General features: G+C 40.0%; 1 protein-coding gene across 1 annotated transcript in view; it reads left to right on the top strand.

The window, feature by feature from the left end:
* LOC136479698 (uncharacterized) overlaps positions 1–20806 on the top strand; it is a 33421-nt gene that overhangs the window by 5080 nt on the left and 7535 nt on the right. Inside the window, exons 3-4 of the mRNA XM_066477471.1 lie at positions 3630–3632; positions 13802–13918. Coding sequence (XP_066333568.1) covers positions 3630–3632; positions 13802–13918 — 120 coding nt within the window. The remainder of the gene's footprint in view (positions 1–3629; positions 3633–13801; positions 13919–20806) is intronic.

The following is a 20806-nucleotide window of genomic DNA, read 5'->3' as shown; positions in this document are numbered from 1 at the left end:
CACTTGAGGGGGAGGTATCGAATATATTTTCATAGGTGGTGGATACAATACATGGAGAATGTAAGACCACGTAGCATTCGGAGGGACTCCCGGCGTCCAGGACGCTCTAATCATAGCATTAACGGTCAAATATTGGCATGTTCCGTCCACCACATGTTTAAAAATATAAGCAAGCAATAATGTTTTGGAATTTGGCGTCCCCGAGAAATCGATGTTGACTTTTGAGTCATCAAGCCGGTTATCTATTTTGTGGTCTAACATAGAAGAGATCATAAAAACTATTATTACACTACAAAAAATATCATTGAGGCATACCTACACACTTTCTTCTCATACGATCGAATCTTTTTTCCAAAGGGAAGGGGGAATTATATTAAAACTCGGCACAGTACGTTCTCAAATTACATATGAAAAAATCTGAAATAAAAAAGGTACAAGAGTCTATCGAGATTCTTCCATCGTCACCTTCCCTAGTGGCTTTTTTTTATGAAGACAACCTTGTTGAACACCAAAGCCAGAGTGTTGCCCTTATGCTGACTCCAATGATTACCCAAAACATTCGACATGCCGTAAGATCCAACATTCTGGAACAAGTCCAAAATGCTTCTCAATCGATGAAAGAACATCGGCAATTGTATCGTTGGGTACGGCATAGGATGCAGATTCATTACCTCCAAATCTTGATTTCCACCCCGACGACAATCGACGATGAGATCGATAATCTGGAGTAATTGTCTTCGTTGGGAGTGCCCAGGATCATCCCTCCCCTTGCTGCTAATGGTCATAAATTAGCCGTGTTGACACCGTTTTTTGCACGTGTCAAAATAATCGGAGTGGACTAATCGGCAAGGGGAAAGTTATTGAATACTTTGATAGCTGATGAAAGCCAGTTTGAAAAGATGGTTGCCGATAGCTGGTGATGGTCGATGGAAAGGTTGATTTGGACTCGGGCGTTGCCGATGAGGTTGGAGGTATTATTGTCGATGCCGATGAAGGGAGGCTTGAGGACTACTGCCGATGAAACATGGAATATGCCGATGAAGGGAGGCTTGAAGACTACTGCCGATGAAACAGGGAGTATGCCGATGAAGGGAGGCTTGAAGACTACTGCCGATGAAACAGGGAGTATGCCGATGAAGGAAGACTTGAAGACTACTGCCGATGAAATAGGGAGTATGCCGATGGGAAAGAGGACGGTGAGGTTTCCATCGTAATTGAGGCGGACAGGGAAATAGATAGGAGTTGATTTCCTTTTCTATATTTGTTAGGGTATGATTCATGTAAGGGTCACGTGTTCCTTAGATATGGGATTGGTGTCCTAGTTGTGTTTGGTTGTGTCTCTTTAGATCAGGGTATAAATATGGAGTAAGGGGCAATGTAATAGAAAGAACATCAATAAATATCAAAACCAATTTTTACTCTTATTCGCATCTACTTACTTTTCGGTGACTTCGTCAATTCACATATTTTTTCTTTTTTTACGAGTTCTCATTGATTCGGCGAGCTGCATCGTTTCAGTGCGACCTTCGGTGATTCTTGAGTTCCGCGTGAGCACCTCTTGGCCGTGACTTCCGGGCGTATCGCTGTTGTCAGGACTAAAGTGTTCGTATTTCCATCCTTGTCGATTAGCAGGTCAAATCGACTGGCACGCTTTGGATATCGATTCGGGTATTAGCCCTTTGTGTTTGCAGATCCACTTTTGCATCAACACATCTTTTGGCACGCCCGGTGGGACAGATCAATCAATATGTTCAATTCCGAGATCGATTCAGGAAACATTATCGCAGTATTAGAAGAAGATCTCAAGGAAGAACAGAGGCAGGCTATGGAAAAGGCTGTAGAAGAATACAAGCAGCTTTGTCTGAGATCGTTTAGCTTGAACAAGAGTGGACAAGTCATCCAGAAGCAAGATTTGCCGTTGCCTCGGCAGGTTACCTTTGACTCCAATCCTGGTAAACTTCAAGAGATGGTTAATTCTGCAGTAAATCATGCTTTGATTAATCATTCCAATGTGCTGTCCAATACTGTTCATAATGCTGTGGTTCGAACTCTCAAAGAAGGACAAGCGGCGCCACATTACGTTGGGCCTGCCTATCATCAACCAGAGCCGGCATCTGTCAAAACTCCATCGGTTCCTTCGGCCGTTGTGGGTACAGAAGTTACTTCCCCTCCAGTATTGGCAGGCTCACCTAATGTTCAATCTACACCGATACAATCAGATCAGGTACTACCAGGAGGGTGAGTTCAGCTTAATACAGATCTATCGGCATCAGCTATGTCAGGCCCTGTGTCTCAGAATAGCCAGATTCCTACTAATTGGTGGGGATATGGCATGCCTCCAGAGTCATCTGCTTTCAATCCTAGATTACCTCAAGTGTTTGATGCAGTAGGAAGAGCGCCTATACCATCGGCCATTTCGCCGATGGCTCAAGTGCCTCAATATGCCGCAACTACTTCTGTGCAACCAACTCCAGGAGGTTTCCAGATGCCTATGGTTCAAACATTCAATTCAAGTCCATCGGCGAGCTTACTGCCGATGCAGCAGAAAGCCCCTGCTGAGTCAAACTGGGGTTCAGTTCATGCCTCAAACCAGTTATAATTATCCAACAATATCAGCACATTACCAGCCATCGGTAAGTTTTGTACCGATGAGTTCTAATAATGATTGGTCAGGACAGTTACCTGTTCAACATACAGTTCAGCGAAATCAGCAGGTTGCAGGGATTCAACAAGGTCATATGCAAGCTGGTTTCCAGAATCAAGCATCAGCAGCCCAGCCGATGAATCCTTTCCAACAGGCTAATGGGCCACAAGTAACGGCAAATATGCTGATTGCTGGAGATCGTGGGCTACAAAGATATGTGGAGGGATGTCAGCGGGCACCTCCTGTAGAAATTCAACCAGTTCGTCAGCAGGAGGCTGATGCTTTTTGGGCCGATAAGATAGCAGAAATTATGAAGGATCAGTTTGGGATAAAGCCCAAGGTCAATACTTATTCTTATCGGACTCCATACCCTCCTGCATACGATTTAATTCCTCTCCCAAATCGGTACAAGGTACCGGATTTCACTAAATTCTCTGGGCAAGATGATACATCAACAATGGAACATATCAATCGCTTCATTATTCAATGTAGAGAGGCAGCTAACAGAGATGAATTAAGAGTTCGATTATTTTCATCATCTTTGTCTGGATCAGCATTTACATGGTTTATTTCATTACCACCAAATTCTATTATTACTTGGGTTGATCTAGAAAAACAGTTCCATAAGTACTTCTTTGCTGGAATCCATGAAAAGAAGCTTACCGATTTAGTAAAATTGAGACAGCGTAATGATAAATCGGTAGAGAACTTTGTACAAAGGCTACGAGATGTAAAAAATAAGTGCTACAGCCTGGTGCTGGATGATCGGCAGCTTGCCGATCTGGCTTTCCAAGGGTTATTGCCACATCTTAAAGACAGATATGCTTCTCAGGAGTTTGAAAGCCTCAGTCATCTTGTGCAAAGGATCTCTGATCAAGATACTAGGGTTTTTGAACCTAAAAAGAACTGGAGTAAAAAGGTATCATTTGTTGAAGAAGTAGGAGATTCTGACTCTGATGAAGAACCAGTTATCGGCTTAGCTGAGTGGGTTAAGAATAAAAAGCCGATATCATGTCCCTTTGGTCAAAAAGAGCTAGAAAAGTTTACCTTTGATATCACCAAGGCCGATAAAATATTTGATCTTCTGCTTCAAGAGGGCCAAATTAAGCTGTCACCTAATCATGTGATCCCATCGGCAGAAGAGTTGAAGAAGATTTTGTACTGCAAATGGCACAATGCAACTTCACACAGTACAAATGAGTGCAAGGTATTCAGGCAACAGTTACAATCGGCTATTGAATCTGGGAGAATTAAGTTTGGTACTTCCAAGGCCCAGAAGCCGATGAAAATTGATCAACACCCTTTTCCAGCAAATATGTTGGATGCCAAAGGAAAGACCAAGGTATTGACGTCAGAGGCTGCTGAGAAAAACGCGTCAGTGGACCCCCAACATCGGATAACTACCGATGATGCAAAGAGTAAGGGTTTGCTAGGAGAAAGCAGTAGTTCCAAAAATCCTCCTCGACCTGGCATTGTGATTACTCATCGAAGGCAGCAGGAGGGTTGGCGTCAACGTAATGACCGATATCGACAACAGCAAGAAATGAGACGTCAGGAAGAATGGAATCGACATAAAGATCATTGGAGATGTCCGTTTTTCATCCATTGCTGGGAAGAAGGTATTAAATTGCCAACTGTTGAAAATTGCCCTGAGTGTAATGGTTATTACGGAGTCAATCGTTCAGAAAGGAGGTTTCAACGTGGTAGTCAGGGTTTGTCTATCAACGAGCCGATCAGAGGCAGAACATCAGTGCATGATCGGTTGGGGGGCAGACTTAGTGTACATGAGAGGCTTGGTAAACGCGCTGGATATTTTCCAAGGAATCAAGAGGAGCTTGAGGAGATGGCAAACGCAAGAGTTCCCGATGAGGAAATATTCTACAGGGACCCTAATATACGTCGTGTAGAACCAACTAGGACTTGTTATCAGCCGGTTTGGAAAACCAAGTTTCCTCGGTGGTGCCCAGAGGGTCTGACAAAGACGCAGAGAAGGAGGATGCAACGTGAGCGTCAGGAGGATTTATACCAAGAGGAAAATTCCTCCAATGAAAGGCCTGGTCATCAGCAGTGGCAGGTAAAACACAAAAATAAGGGTCCATCGGCAGATGTTAATATGGTATTCATGTTGCCGATGGAGTTTCTGGCACTATCTGATAATGAGGAAGAAGTTGTTCTCTCTGATCAAGTAGCTCAGCTAACACTAGATCCAATGATGGCTGTTTTTGAGAAACCTACCGATGACGAGAGACAGCATCTTAAGGCTTTATTTGTGAAGGGCAGAGTTGATGGGCAGCCTGTGTCTAAGATACTTATTGATGGAGGGGCTGCGATTAATATTATGCCTTACGTAATGTATCGGAAACTTGGTAAAGGAGATCAAGACTTGACCAAAACCGATATGATGTTGAAAGATTTTGAAGGCAATGTGTCACCGGCTAAAGGGGCAGTGTGCGTTGAATTGACCATCGGCAGCAAAACCTTGCCAAGAACGTTCTTTGTTATCAACGGCAAGGGTGCATATAATCTGCTTCTAGGGAGGGATTGGATTCATGCTAATTGTTGTGTTCCTTCTACAATGCATCAATGCCTCGTACAGTGGATTGGGGATAAGATTGAGGTCGTCCCTGGTGATTCTTCTTATATCATCGCATCGGCAGAATCAGATACTTATGAGCGAACTAAATGCATATCAGGAGAAGCTTGGGAAAAAGAGTTCCTTAGAGTTGCTGATTATGAAATTCCACCGATCCAAGCAGTCGGTTCTGAAGAGGAGTTTTAATGGATAGGTTTGCCGATGATGGAAAATTAGGTCAAGGGTTCACATCGGCAGATGATTTAGTAGAAGTAGATATCGGTGATGGTGATAGGTCAAGACCTACTTTTATTAGTGCTAAGTTAGATTCCAAGTGTAAGCAGCGAATAACAGATTTGTTAAAAGAATATAAAGATTGTTTTGCTTGGGATTATACTGAGATGCCTGGATTAGACCGATCGATAGTTGAACATCGGTTACCTATCAAATCTGGATTTCGGCCACATCAGCAGCCAGCGCGCCGATGCAACCCTAATGTACTTCCTGACATTAAGGCCGAAATAACTAAATTAATTGAAGCAAAGTTTATTCGGCAATGTCGATACGCAGAGTGGATCTCTAATGTGGTTCCTGTTTATAAGAAAAATGGAAAACTTCGTGTCTGTATTGATTTCAGGAATCTCAACAAAGCCACACCGATGGATGGCTATCCAATGCCAATTGCTGATTTGTTGATTGATGCTGCGGCTGGACATCAAATTATCAGCTTCATGGATAGTAATGCAGGTTACAATCAAATATTCATGGCTGAGGAAGATATTCCCAAGACTGCTTTCAGATGTCCAGGGCATGTGGGGTTGTTCGAGTGGATAGTCATGACGTTTGGTTTGAAAAATGCCGGTGCTACTTATCAAAGGGCTATGAACTTTATTTTTCATGAGTACATCGGCACATTGGTGGAGATCTACATTGATGATGTAGTGATTAAGTCTGGAGATATCACAGCACATTTAGCCGATCTGCGAAAAATACTGGAGTGCACAAGGAAGCATGGATTGAAGATGAATCCTAATAAATGTGCATTCGGTGTATCGGCAGGACAATTCTTGGGTTTTATGGTGCATCAGCGGGGCATTGAAATCAGTAGGAAGTCTATTGATGCAATTAACAAGGTAATTGCTCCTGCCAATAAGACTGAATTGCAATCTTTGATCGGTAAGATTAATTTCATTAGAAGATTCATATCTAATTTGTCGGGTAAGATCAAGGCTTTCAGCCCACTACTTAAATTGAAAGCTGATCAGGAGTTTGTATGGGGAGTTGAACAACAATTAGCCCTTGATGAAATTAAGAAATATTTATCAAATCCTCCAGTGCTAGTTCCACCTCAACATGGGAAGCCTTTCAGGTTATATTTGTCAGCTGATGATACAGTTATCGGTTCAGCTCTTATTCAAGAATTTGAAGGGAAAGAACGTGTTATTTATTATTTGAGCAGAAGATTAGTGGATGCTGAGACGAGGTATTCGGCTATCGAGAAATTGTGTCTGTGCTTATACTTTTCTTGTGTCAAATTAAGGCATTATTTGTTATCTGCCGAATGTACGGTCATATGCAAAGACGATGTGGTCAAGTATATGCTGTCGATGCCGATATTAAGTGGTAGAATCGGCAAATGGATTTTAGCGTTATCAGAATTTGAACTACGCTACAAATCAACTAAGGCAGTTAAAGGGCAAGTGATGGCTGATTTTGTCACTCAGCATTGTAATACGGTGGATTCTCTGGGGATTGCTCCCTGGACACTTTTCTTCGATGGGTCCACATGTGGTGAAGGAGCAGGTATCGGCATTGTGTTAATTTCACCTCAAGGAAAGAAGTATGAGTTTTCATTGCCGATTGTTGCTACAGCGACAAACAATCAAGCTGAATACCAAGCCTTGATAAAAGGGTTAGAATTGCTAAAGGAGATACGTGCCGATGTTGTTGAAATCTTTGGTGATTCTATGCTAGTTATAAATCAATTGGCTGGAATTTATGAATGCCGAAGTGAAGCTTTGATTTCGTATTATGAAAGATGTTTGCAATTGTTGAAAGGATTTAGAGATTTTCGTCTTGAACATATCTCTCGATTGCATAATGAGTAAGCTAATCGACTAGCTCAGCATGCTTCAGGGTATCAGCCTATTCAGGAAGTGCTAACATCGGCAGTTGATACCGATGACTGGAGGAAAGAGATTGTCGATTATTTAAAGGATCCATATAGAAAGGTTGAGAGACGTATAAGGTTCCAAGATACCAAATATGTGCTCCTCGATGATGAGTTATATTATCGAACTATAGATGGAGTTTTACTCAGATGTGTTAGCAATGATGAATCGAAAAGCTTGATGGGTGAAATTCATGAAGGAGTATGTGGGGCACATCAATCGGCTTTCAAGATGAAATGGATGATCAGAAGGAATGGGTACTATTGGCCGACTATTCTTGAAGATTGTTTTAAATATTTTAAGGGATGCCAGGGGTGTTAGAAGTTTGGTAATATTCAAAGAGCGCCTGCATCGGCTATGAATCCTATAATCAAACCATGGCCGTTCCGGGGATGGGCTATTGATCTCATTGGTCAGATTTATCCGCCATCGAGTAAAGGACATAAATTTATTCTGGTTGCTACCGATTATTTCACAAAGTGGGTTGAGGCAATTCCTTTAAAAAAGGTGACATCAGTCAATATGATTGATTTTGTGAAAGAGCATATTGTTTACCGATTTGGTATTCCTCAGACTATCACTACCGATCAGGGCACTATGTTTACATCAGGAGAATTTGATGAGTTTGCTGTAGGTATGGGAATTAAAATTTTAAATTCTTCTCCATATTATGCTCAAGCTAATGGTCAAGCTGAGGCTTCTAACAAAGGGATCATCAAACTCATTAAGCGCAAAATTGAAGAAAATCCTAGGAGGTGGCATACAGTATTAAATGAAGCCTTGTGGTCATATCGGATGTCATGTCATGGTGCAACCAAAGTAACGCCTTATCAGTTAGTATATGGACACAATGCAGTATTGCCTTGGGAAATTAAGGTTGGCTCTAGACGAATACGTTCTCAAAATCAGCTGACAGCCGATGATTATAATACTCTTATGAAGGATGAGTTGGAAGATGTGGCGGGTCATCGGTTAAGGGCTTTAGTTAGTATCGAAGAAAATAAGAAAAGAGTAGCTAGATGGTATGACAAGAAGGTGAAAGTAAAAGGGTTTACCGATGGAGATCTGGTCTGGAAATTGATTTTACCGATTGGGACTAAAAGTTCAAAGTTTGGAAAGTGGTCTCCTAATTGGGAAGGTCCATATCGGATAAATCAGTCTGTTCCTGGTAATGCATATATTTTAGAAACCCTCGAAGGGGTTGTGTTTCCCAGAGCGTTAAATGGAAAATATTTAAAGAAATATTACCCTAGTATCTGGACAGATGCATAAAAGTATAAGTGCCGATAACCGTACTATCGGCTAGAATTATGCAAGGGTGTCAATGTCTCATAAAGTGCCGATACAATAAATAAGATTACACGTTCAACAAGGATTGGATAGCTAATATCGCACGCAGGCGAATCTGGTCGGCTTCCTCCATTTCTTTGATATCGTCATCGGCAGCACCCTCCACAGGCTTGAGTTTTTTCTTCATGGCTAAAGCTTTGCGAGCTTGGATATCTCTTTCTTGCTGAAGGGCTTTGACGGCATTGGGTAGCTGGCTTTCTTCTTGTTGAGCATGAGTTAAGGCTGCATCGACTTCTTTCAATTCAGCCAATAGAGCTATCTTCCTTGCTGATAGATCCAAGATTTTCTGCTTAAGTGCAGCACCCGAAGTCTGCAAGTTGACGATGCTCTTGTGCTTCTCATCGGCGATTTGTTTCAGTTGTAGCATCTCTTCTTTAAGTTGAGCTTGAGCTGCTCTATCGGCAATGCGCTGAGCAGCCCGTTGATATTGCAGTTGGCGGCTTTCTAAGTGAGCTGCTGGGAAGAGTATTTCTTCAACATCGGCAGGGACCTGGCCACGAATTGTTTTGAAAATTGCCTTTGCGGGGTCCGAGTCATCTACCAGTTGGGCGGTACCTTGTTGTAGCAAGTTCAGGAGGGTTTCCAACTTGGATTTAGTCTCTGCCGATATTGTTCCCAGTGCAAGGGAAGAACTTGTCTCCTCTCCATCGTCGTCAGAAATGTCAATGGCAAAGGAAAATAGGCTGTTCGGGGAATCTTGTTCCTGAGAGAGAGAAAAGGAGATCAGTTAGAGGTAAGTATGAGTATTGTGAAATCAGCTAGGTTGATCGGTTTACCTGTTTCAAGGCAATTTCCTGTGCTTGACTGGAGGAAGCAACCTGGAGTATGTCGTGTGGGGGATCGGCTGAGCTTGCCGATGGGATATCCTCTGTGACTTCATCGGTGGTGGGCTCTTGAGGTATGATGACCGATGACATTGGGGCAGATGTAGGGATCGGCATAGACCTTTGTCGTTTTGGCTGTGCTTCAGTATCTGTTGAAGCTTTGCGCTTTGCTTGAGCATCGGCAACGATTGGCTGGGGGGCATCGACACTTGTTGGTTGTGAAGCTTGGACATCTGGTACGTTTGCCGATGTACCCAATTGTTGCTGCAAAACAAGTGTAAGATATGATATTTAACAGATAAAATGTAAAGTCAAGAAGCTACCTCTGAAGGAGTGGTGCTTGATATCGGCGGAATTGCCGATGATGATCCAGTAGCAGTTCTTACCCCCTGATGATTAAGGTTAATACAGTGTGTGATCGGCATAAGTGAAAATAATCAAGGTTGTTACCTTAAATGCTTTGACCAAGGTTGTAGCAGCGGCCGATGGAGTAGCCCTGGATGTAGCCAATTTGGACTTAGAAGTGATGGTCTTGGTACGAATCTTCTGGTGGGTCAAAGCGGCTAAGGTGGGAGCGTTGTAGCCGATCGGCGATGTTGGGGAAACAGGCCGGAGATTGAAGGGTTTCCCACTTTTACTCACCGATGGTGCTGGGTTGTTAACCTGTTACAAGAGAGTCAGTTACTGATATATGAAGGGAAAAGCAGAAGGGAGTTAAAGGAAACTTACCGCGTCGTCAGGGATGGCATATTCAGGGTCGATCATGTGCCGATATGTGTGAACAGAAGTTGCGAACAGTTGTTCTTTCCACTCTCGCCACCATTGCTTATATGACTCGGTGATGAAAGATATTGGTGTCCAGGTGGATATATCAACATCTGTAGTATCGGCATCGGGGGAGAGTTGTACTACCTTGTTCCAGTCTGTTCCGCAGGTGATTGTTTCCCTGGGTTTGATCACATCGGCAAAGCAGAGTTTGATTGGCAGTTGCCCAAAAGCCAATTGGCGGGATACTGCCGATGGGTTGTAAAATTCATATGTAATGTTGGTGTTTTTCCCGCTGCCGAATGTGTTTACTGGAATTGCCCTGGGAGTGATGATAGCCATCATGAGCTCATTATCTTGATTCAGAGTGTCATCGGCAAAGTTGAAAAGAAGGGGGAATCTGTTTTCTTCGTCGATATAAGGCACCCAGGCCCTATGATCACGAGAAAGACCATTGTAGAAGCTTTGAAAGAATCTGCCGATTTGGTCTTCGTTGGCTTCTGTTCCAGGAAGGACAATTATGGCTTCACCAAAATTGAGGGGTGAGCGTGTTGCCGATTCATCATCCCCGAGCACATAGTCTTCAGCAATTTCTCGTGGGAATTGTTGAGCAAAAAAGTCCCATTGCAAACGTTTGTGCATATGGGCATTCAACCACATGTTGATGAACCACCACGGGCCTCCCAGGTTGCCGATGGGTTCGCCAAGCAAAAGTTTCTGAGACACTTGATGAAGAAGATGATAAGTGGAGCTCAGAAGGTATCGGCCAAGAGGAAACCTTACGCCATTAGCCAAAAGTTCAGCTGCAGGGAGGAAGGCGTTGGTTGGTCCTACTGATCGACCACAGAAGATAAATTTTTCTAACCACATATTCAGGAATGTGGCATGTTCCCTCTGGCTAAGTGTCCCGGTTTTCTGGTATTCTTGAATATATCCTGTCCAACCACCGATGTTGCGGGTATTCACCCTATATTCAGACTTTCTACCATAGATGGAGCCTTCATCGGCAGTTGAGATGTCCAAGCCAGTAAGCATGTGGACATCGGCAAGAGTAGGAGTAGCTGGGCCATGTCCAAACATAAAAGTATTGGTCGTGTCTGACCAGAAATAAGCAGCTGCAATTATCATTGATTCATTTTTCTGCATATCGGCAATAGAGAGCCTGATGCATTGGTCTAACCTTCGTTCTGTCCAGTATACTTGCATCGATCTATTAACCCTCAAGTACCAATCTTTCCACCCTTTGGTGGTTTTGGGCCAAGATCAGAATGTGTCTTTCCACAAATTCAGGGAGAAATTTTGGGCTCTAAAGGGGATTCTGTTAACCTCTGCATTGATCAGATCGGTTGGATCTGGGTTGCCCATTGGTCCAAGGCATTGGACGTGCGGCTGATCGGTTGGGATAATTAATTTGTTGCGCAGTTCCTAAGGTTATGGAATCCAGAAGACAAAAGAAAGGAAAAATCACCAACTGAATGAATTTGCAAAAAGATCAAAGTAAAAGGTAATGGAAGTGGAGCGAACCGCGGGGACGTCGAAGTTGATGGCCATTGTCTTGAGGAAGGTGGAGGTACGAGCCGGAAACTTGAAGTTAGCGCCGGAGAAGGGTTCTTGTTGGTTGAGGTCGCGCGGTTGTTCGTCGGAGTCGCCGCCGGAGAGAGAGAATGCCAAGGATTGGAGGCTGAAGATAGGAAATGAGGGTTCCGGAGAAATCTATTTATAAGCCGCCCAGAATAAGGGTATTTTGGACTTATCTCTATGTCGCGCGCATATAGGTCAAGGCGGTTCAGAGGGATATGGTAACTGTTCGCGCGATAATCAGGGGATTGTACAGATGAGTTGATAACAAGTAATCATGACTTGGAAGGGATATCGATACATGATATTTTAATTCTGAAAATGGCAGCATTATCATGTTAAGATCTTGCCGATGGGTTATTGTTTTGGTATCTTAACCATAATCAAGGCAAGAGTGGTTGGCGATTGTGCGATATTTACTGAAGTGCGTGAATCAAGATTAGATTTGATTGGATTTGATAACAAATCAAGTTTTGACTTGGAGAATGAGTTACGGTAATCGGGCAAAGGCAAGCGTTATCTGAAGTAAATTTCGGAGCATTAATGGTTTTGTACTCCGAAATTGGGGGGCATGTGTTGACACCGTTTTTTGCACGTGTCAAAATAATCGGAGTGGACTAATCGGCAAGGGGAAAGTTATTGAATACTTTGATAGCTGATGAAAGCCAGTTTGAAAAGATGGTTGCCGATAGCTGGTGATGGTCGATGGAAAGGTTGATTTGGACTCGGGCGTTGCCGATGAGGTTGGAGGTATTATTGTCGATGCCGATGAAGGGAGGCTTGAGGACTACTGCCGATGAAACATGGAATATGCCGATGAAGGGAGGCTTGAAGACTACTGCCGATGAAACAGGGAGTATGCCGATGAAGGGAGGCTTGAAGACTACTGCCGATGAAACAGGGAGTATGCCGATGAAGGAAGACTTGAAGACTACTGCCGATGAAATAGGGAGTATGCCGATGGGAAAGAGGACGGTGAGGTTTCCATCGTAATTGAGGCGGACAGGGAAATAGATAGGAGTTGATTTCCTTTTCTATATTTGTTAGGGTATGATTCATGTAAGGGTCACGTGTTCCTTAGATATGGGATTGGTGTCCTAGTTGTGTTTGGTTGTGTCTCTTTAGATCAGGGTATAAATATGGAGTAAGGGGCAATGTAATAGAAAGAACATCAATAAATATCAAAACCAATTTTTACTCTTATTCGCATCTACTTACTTTTCGGCGACTTCGTCAATTCACATATTTTTTCTTTTTTTACGAGTTCTCATTGATTCGGCGAGCTGCATCGTTTCAGTGCGACCTTCGGCGATTCTTGAGTTCCGCGTGAGCACCTCTTGGCCGTGACTTCCGGGCGTATCGCTGTTGTCAGGACTAAAGTGTTCGTATTTCCATCCTTGTCGATTAGCAGGTCAAATCGACTGGCACGCTTTGGATATCGATTCGGGTATTAGCCCTTTGTGTTTGCAGATCCACTTTTGCATCAACAAGCCGCCTACCAATGCTATCGACGTTTGCAACGGCGATCTCATCATGACAATCATCAAAGTAGCCCTCGCAAGTAACAAGATTTCGACCGAAAATCATCTCAATTCGATGGTAGATTTATTTCAGCTAAACCTTAAGCAAATTGGATATAAAACTGCAAAAAAAAAGAGACGGAACCCCTCTCCTTCTCACCACCGGTAGATGCACGAGAGAGGAAGAAGGAGAAGGGGCCTAGGCGGAGGCAACGGCGGCAGTGAGGGGCAAAGCCTTTCCTGTTGCCGCAGCGGCGTTTTTGCTTCATACATTCAAATCTAAACAATCAGGGTTCATAAAGTTGTTGGTTCTGAGAGCTTGAAGTCTTCAGGGGCATCAGTTTTAACATGACTTGTGTTACGTACATGTCATGCAGATATGCCATACCAATGAGCCTGTTCTACTACGGCCTTCATGACACAACGGCGTCATACGCCACTATATTCATCAACTTAATTCCGTTGGCAACCTTCGTACTCTCGCTCGTGTTCAGGTACAACTTCTTTATCTCTATAAAAAAAGTACACCTCTTTTTATATTGATAGTGCTTATAACAATGAAATGCTTCTCTAGTTGTGCAGCATATACAGGGATGTGCCTATGTTCGTTAGGAGTGCACATCCCCCTTGGGCCCCTCCCATCCCAAAGAAATATTTTTACTGTTTATACTAGTCCATCAACCCGTGCTCTCGCATTGGCTAGAATTTTATTAGGAGATATAAGCATTATGTACTATTTAATAATTCATTCATTCTAAATTATAAGACATTTTGACTTTTCTAAATATATTATTTTTATTACGTATCTAGATAGTACATCTAAATGTATAGCAAAAGCTATGTATTTAAAAAACTAAAAACGTCTTATAATTTGGAATTGAGTTAGTACTTCTGACTAATAAAGTATTAATTATATTGAATTATATGTTTTTTTATTTTCTACCATAATAGACATAATAGATACTCTGTAGTCTATATCTAGTTATCATAGACTTATTAATTACTATTTTCAAGAAATTAATCAATATATGTTTTTATCCATATTTATATATTTCCTTTGCATGGCACCTCTATATTTTTTATATGGAATTACTTTAAAACCTTACCATTAATCATACGGTGGCTCTTGTTTCATCATGTATCTTATGAAGTCATGAATCTAAATTTTCTTTTTCAAATTTCATTCTTATCGACTACTACAGTTTTTTTCTCTCCTCAAGTTAAGTTGGAACTCTTGTGCTTATTTTATCTTTAATTAACTCTCCCTTTTACACTTTTAAAATAAGGATATTAGGTCATAGAGTATGTTCTTGAGTACTACAATAGCATTAGCTATTTGAAACATGTACCATATCGCTTAAGAAAAGTTACAGCGCTTGAAGTGAGATCTTGGACAAGGTAGCCATGCTAACCTTAAGAGAATTTTAATACTTAAGCCTTATATTTGTATAGCTTGCAGTGGTCTCGCACACTTTTCAAGATGATTAAATTTTTCTATCTAGGAATTATATTTGTAGTGATGGTTATACTATCAATATAGTAATGTCAAACAATTTAGTTAAAATACATAAATATATATATCTAAAGTAATAATCTATATAAATTATATGTTATGGTCACTCATATGGTTTTAAATAATTTGTTAGTATCATTAGTATATGAGTTGTTAAAAAAATATTTTTTATGTGACGAAACATAACATAAGTATTTTATTGCTCATGCATGATGGCATGACGCATATATTTACTTTAATTAAATCTTACTATTAATATTGATAGTGGTGGGGTAATGTAGAAACATATCTATGCTCTATTCGTTATCTAAATAATTTTTTTTAATAGGAGATGAGATAATTTAGATGCAGATTTGAGGGGGTATTTATTTTTTCTTAGTGAGATGAAAATTGAGTTATGTAAATTAACTATCATAATAAGAGGACGTCCGTACTTAAATGGAAATTTAGGTGTACTTTAGATCATGTTTCTTAACGACATATGTGGGTAGTATAAATTAGAGGCATGGGTTAGTTTATATTGTTTTATGCAATAGTAGGAGTGGATAATTATTTAGAAAATAGAATAGATCCAACAACTATTATCATTATCAATGGTGATTAGGTTATATCTAATTGATGGTAAGAGGTTTCTGATTTTTATGAGAAATTAGGATCTATCTTTTGTTTTCATATCAAGTTTTGTAAGGATTAACATGCAGGCATTTATCTTTTTCGTAGTATGATATGTATTAACTTGAAATCTTGTCTTAAGATATATAAACTCTTTGATACAATCCTTTTTGTGACTTCGTAAATCTATAGTTTATCTTTTAACTTTTAATCATGTTTTTGCAAAATTTTCACATGTTAATTAGAAATTCTAGTATTATTTCTCTTTTATTTATTTTTTTATTAAGAAGAGTCTATGTCCTATTAGTATTGTTTCCCACATAAGTTGAAAATCAGCTTGCATTCCGACACTAAACATGTTGAATTTGTTATATCTCGGGATTATATGTGTAGTATTATTTATATGTTATGGAATGCATAAAATTAAATTAATAATATCGATATGACTTAATGTTTTAGTGAAAATGTATAAACTTATTTAAATAATAACTTATGAAATTTATTATCATGTTGTATTAATATAAGTGTTATTGCTACGTGGTTTGCTAAGTGAACATTTTTCCATGTTTCATAAGTTGTGAAAGTAAATATTTATCCAAATGTTTATATGTTTATTTTATATACATGGTACATAGCATTATAGTTATTTTATTTCACAAGTCTGTAATTTAGAAAAGTTTTAAGATTCACATTTTTCCTATAACATTTATCAAATACCAAAACATTTATTTTAATTTGTGTTTTCTATGCACAACCCAAAATCAGAAATTTTGGGGTGTGACAATCATCTGTCACATCCGGTTTTAAGATCAAAACCAGGATTGCCATATGTGTTCCTAGGAAGTCCACACATACAACAACAGAATAGAGGATATCAGAAACAATGTTATATAGCAGAAACATACTTATAATTAACACTTACATCAGAGTATAGCGAAATGGTTACTCATGTTTTCTTCAGGCTCCAACTTCACAGGGATGGCTAACTGGGCTACATATGCCAAGCACTTCTGATAGTATCTTGAGAACTCCTTCGTTGTCTTCACCAATCTTCTGAGCAACTTTTACTAGAGTCTAGGGGTGTGGGGAAATAGCAAGGGTGAGCACATGTTATACTTAGCAAATATAACATGGGGTTCATGAGACTCAAAAGGCCGACACGGGTTTACTGCGATTAGCTTTTAGTGACTCATAATTTTAAGCAATTAAGTAGCAACAAGTTTAACATAAGCCCCAAATAACCACATGATCAGGTAAACATGAATAATGAATAGCATAAACAGTAATCATTAATGAGTATCTTCATCATCAGTATTATCAGTGTCTATTATCTATTATGTAAGGGTTCAAAGGCCACTTGTGACCGTGAGCATGGCTGATATACCAGTTTTACACTTTACAGAGGTTGTACACTTTCACTGTGAGTCATGATTTACCCTTTCGCCCGAGGCGGCCAACCTCTTGGCCCACTACTAAGGAAGGTCGGCAGGCTTCACTATGAAGCTTTTTAAAGGTTCGTCTAACAAGTTAGGGCCGCTAAGGTTTCCCCATCAATAAGCATGAACCCCCCCAAGGAGTGACTAACAAAATACAAAGAAACCAATGTGCACCCTCTTGGTAGGCCGAGATCATACAAATCGGAGCCCCTCTTGCGCCATAAAGGTAACCACTAACAAGCTAGAAAAGGTCCTCATACTGAACTAAAGCTAGAGTCATATAGCCCTCATAGTTGTACTATAAGTCCCGGATGATCACTTACAGATAAGTTCTTAGGGAGAGGAATCTAGAGCACCATAAAAATAGCCCAATGCTGTAGCCCCCTGGTTCCATGTTGCTAAAAAGCATCTTTTAGTGTTTATTGCAAATACCATTAGTCAAGTTACGAGATCATGGTCTTTAGTTGAGCACTAGCAAAGCTACCCAATGCAATAACCAAAAGGTATCAAGGTACAAGGTAAGAAATCCTTAGTGGTGGTCAAGGTAGACACATGCAGTATGAATTAAATGATTAAAGGTGTATAGGACAACAAGAAAGATCCTGTGCTATACTTGCCTTATATTTGCTTTTCACCCAAAGCAACTTGCTTAAAGAATCTTCAAACGTCATCTTCCGTTCTGCAACTTTTGGCACTCATCTTTTGGTTCCCAGCGCTTACGTACGGTTCACTTCTACTCGTAGCAAACACCATTCACAAAGGAACATACAAACAACCAATGCAAAGACAACTAAGAACAATATACCATTGGTAACCAAAATCTAAAAAAACAACATTCTAAAAGAGAGGAATGGTTGCTACGGTTACAAGAACGCCGAAACGAAGCTACGATTGAAAAGGATCAACTACCGGAAGATTTGCATCACAAGAGTAAAGGCTACATGCTTGTTTTATTTTAAGTACAAACCATGTGAAGGATATTAATTTAGTCAATTTACATTTTAATTGAAGAGCCAAGTTTCTAATCATATTTTATTTCCAAATATGTCTCATATCATTTAAGTCATTTAAATTTACTTTGCAAAAGAAATAAACTTGTGAGAGCATCTATTCGCGTTTATATAATCGGGTTCAAACTAAGCACGTTATATTTATTTAATGAAACATAGTGAAGTTGGTATTAATCAAATCAACATTTATTTGTAAAAGAATGATGTATAGAACCTATATTAATTTTAATTAGAAACTACTTGCATAAACATTAATCATATTAACTTTTATAAAATTCACAAACATGTTACATGGTAAACATCGTAACAAACACGCGTAAAATTGAGACTAACGCAAAAAGAAACGACTTAAACAGATCTTAAAACAGAAAATCGGCAGAGGATTGAAAGTTCAGAGATCTACTGTGGAAAGGATGCCTAGACTCAATGATCAGTACATGCAGGTAAGGGCTTATGTGCATTGTCCTGATTCTAAAATCTAGGAGTGAACAGAGAAAGATGGATTCCTGTGCAAGGGTGAGGTAAGTATAATATCAGCCATATATTTGATACTCCATATATTGCAAGAGACTACAGGTGCGGATGGCTTGTTAATCATGGACGTTCTGCTCTTCAAGCTAGCTCGGCAAGACTACACTAGTCCGCTTGCACATGCTGCAAAAGCATACATGATGATGGTTCTATCTTTTGCTTGCATGCGGGTGCTAGATGGCTTGGAAATCTGGACGCAGTAGCAAGGCATGCCCAGCAAGAGATCGAAGCCGCGTGCTAGTGCAGGAACAGGTAGACGATGGGGCTGTTGGCAAATAAAAAGCTACCGATACTGACAATGCTTCAATGGCAGCATGTAAAAGCGTTGAGGAGAGGGGAGCATGCAAAGGATCTCACCGGTGACGGAGAAGAGCAGAGCAGCTCCAGGTGCTTTGGTTCATTTAATTTCCACGTCCGACGATGATCTAGGCCTCCAGGATCGGCTTCGACGGTGCTCGGCTCAGCGTGCTTGCGGGGCTGCTTCGAAGCTTGGGATGGGAAGGCACGGCCGCGGGCACCTGATATTTATGGCCAGGAGCAGCTTGGGGCGCAAGGCAAGGGAGGAGGCGTGGGTGGCGCGGAGTCGACGGCGGCGGTAGTGCATCGTGATGGATTGGTTTGTTTCCATAGGTTTGGAAAAGGATACGATGGGCTGAATCTGCTATTTATAGACATGCACACGGTAAACGGCAAAGATGGATATTGAGTCCAGGAGTCCTTGCGCGTGCGGTGTATAGTCTAGGAGGAAATATAGTCCGGTTCCTCTTTGGTAGCAACAGAACAAAAGCTAGCATCAGGCTGACGTCTATCTGCTATAAGAATAAAGGATATGGACTAGTTGCTTGCATCTTCATATTGTGCCACCACGTCAAAGCAAAAGGTGAGAGGAATCCAGTATCAGCAGGAGACCGATTTGAGAAAGAGCCAAAGGATTTTGAGATCAGATAGTTTAGGATTAGAATTAATTATTTCCGAAATAATTGGTTGTAAAAAACCCACAAAAGTAAAAAAAAAAATTCACGAGAAGTTTGTAGAGATATGTTGATGGACGCTTAACACAAATGAGTGATTTTCAGCGGAAGAAAAAGATCTTGGGAAACTCCAAACGAAAAGATTAGGATCGAGAAAGCAAGAATTTGATTATTATAGGAAAAGACTGAGACGAGCCAGAGACAGATAAACGACTTACTAAACGTATTTTGAAGACTTTACTCACTCTCAACACACAAAGAAACAATAAGCAAGCATCACATCAAGCAATATCCCGTCAAATTAATTCAGAAAAGTTTGAAGATTCACATTTTTCCTATAACTAATTGATGCTAACTTAAACTAACCTTGAAAAAATTTATCAAATATCAAAACATTTATTTTAATTTGTGTTTTCTATGCACAACCCAAAAGCAGAAATTTTGGGGTGACAGTTATGTAAATTAACTATCATAATAAGAGGACGTCCGTACTTAAATGGAAATTTAGGTGTACTTTAGATCATGTTTCTTAACGACATATGTGGGTAGTATAAATTAGAGGCATGGGTTAGTTTATATTGTTTTATGCAATAGTAGGAGTGGATAATTATTTAGAAAATAGAATAGATCCAACAACTATTATCATTATCAATGGTGACTAGGTTATATCTAGTTGATGGTAAGAGGTTTCTGATTTTTATGAGAATTTAGGATCTATCTTTTGTTTTCATATCAAGTTTTATAAGGATTAACATGCAGGCTCCAGCATTTATCTTTTTTTCTTAGTATGATATGTATTAAGTTGAAATCTTGTCTTAAGATATATAAACTCTTTGATATAATCCTTTTTGTGACTTCGTAAATCTATAGTTTATCTTTTAACTTTTAATCATGTTTTTGCAATTTTTTTCACATGTTAATTAGAAATTCTAGTATTATTTCTCTTTTATTTATTTTTTTTATTAAGAAGAGTCTCTGTCCTATTAGTATTGTTTCCCACATAAGTTGAAAATCAGCTTGCATTCCGACGCTAAACATGTTGAATTTGTTATATCTCGGGATTATATGTGTAGTATTATTTATATCTTATGGAATGCATAAAATTAAATTAATAATATCGATATGACTTATTGTTTTAGTGAAAATGTATAAACTTATTTAAACAGTAACTTATGAAATTTCTTATCATGTTGTATTAATATAAGTGTTATTGCTACGTGGTTTGCTAAGTGAACATTTTTTCCATGTTTCATAAGTTGTGAAAGTAAATATTTATCCAAATGTTTATATGTTTATTTTATATACATGG

Source organism: Miscanthus floridulus, chromosome 9, assembly GCF_019320115.1.
Source record: "Miscanthus floridulus cultivar M001 chromosome 9, ASM1932011v1, whole genome shotgun sequence".
NCBI classification, from domain to species: Eukaryota; Viridiplantae; Streptophyta; class Magnoliopsida; order Poales; family Poaceae; genus Miscanthus; species Miscanthus floridulus.
This window is presented reverse-complemented; position numbering and strand designations above follow the sequence as displayed.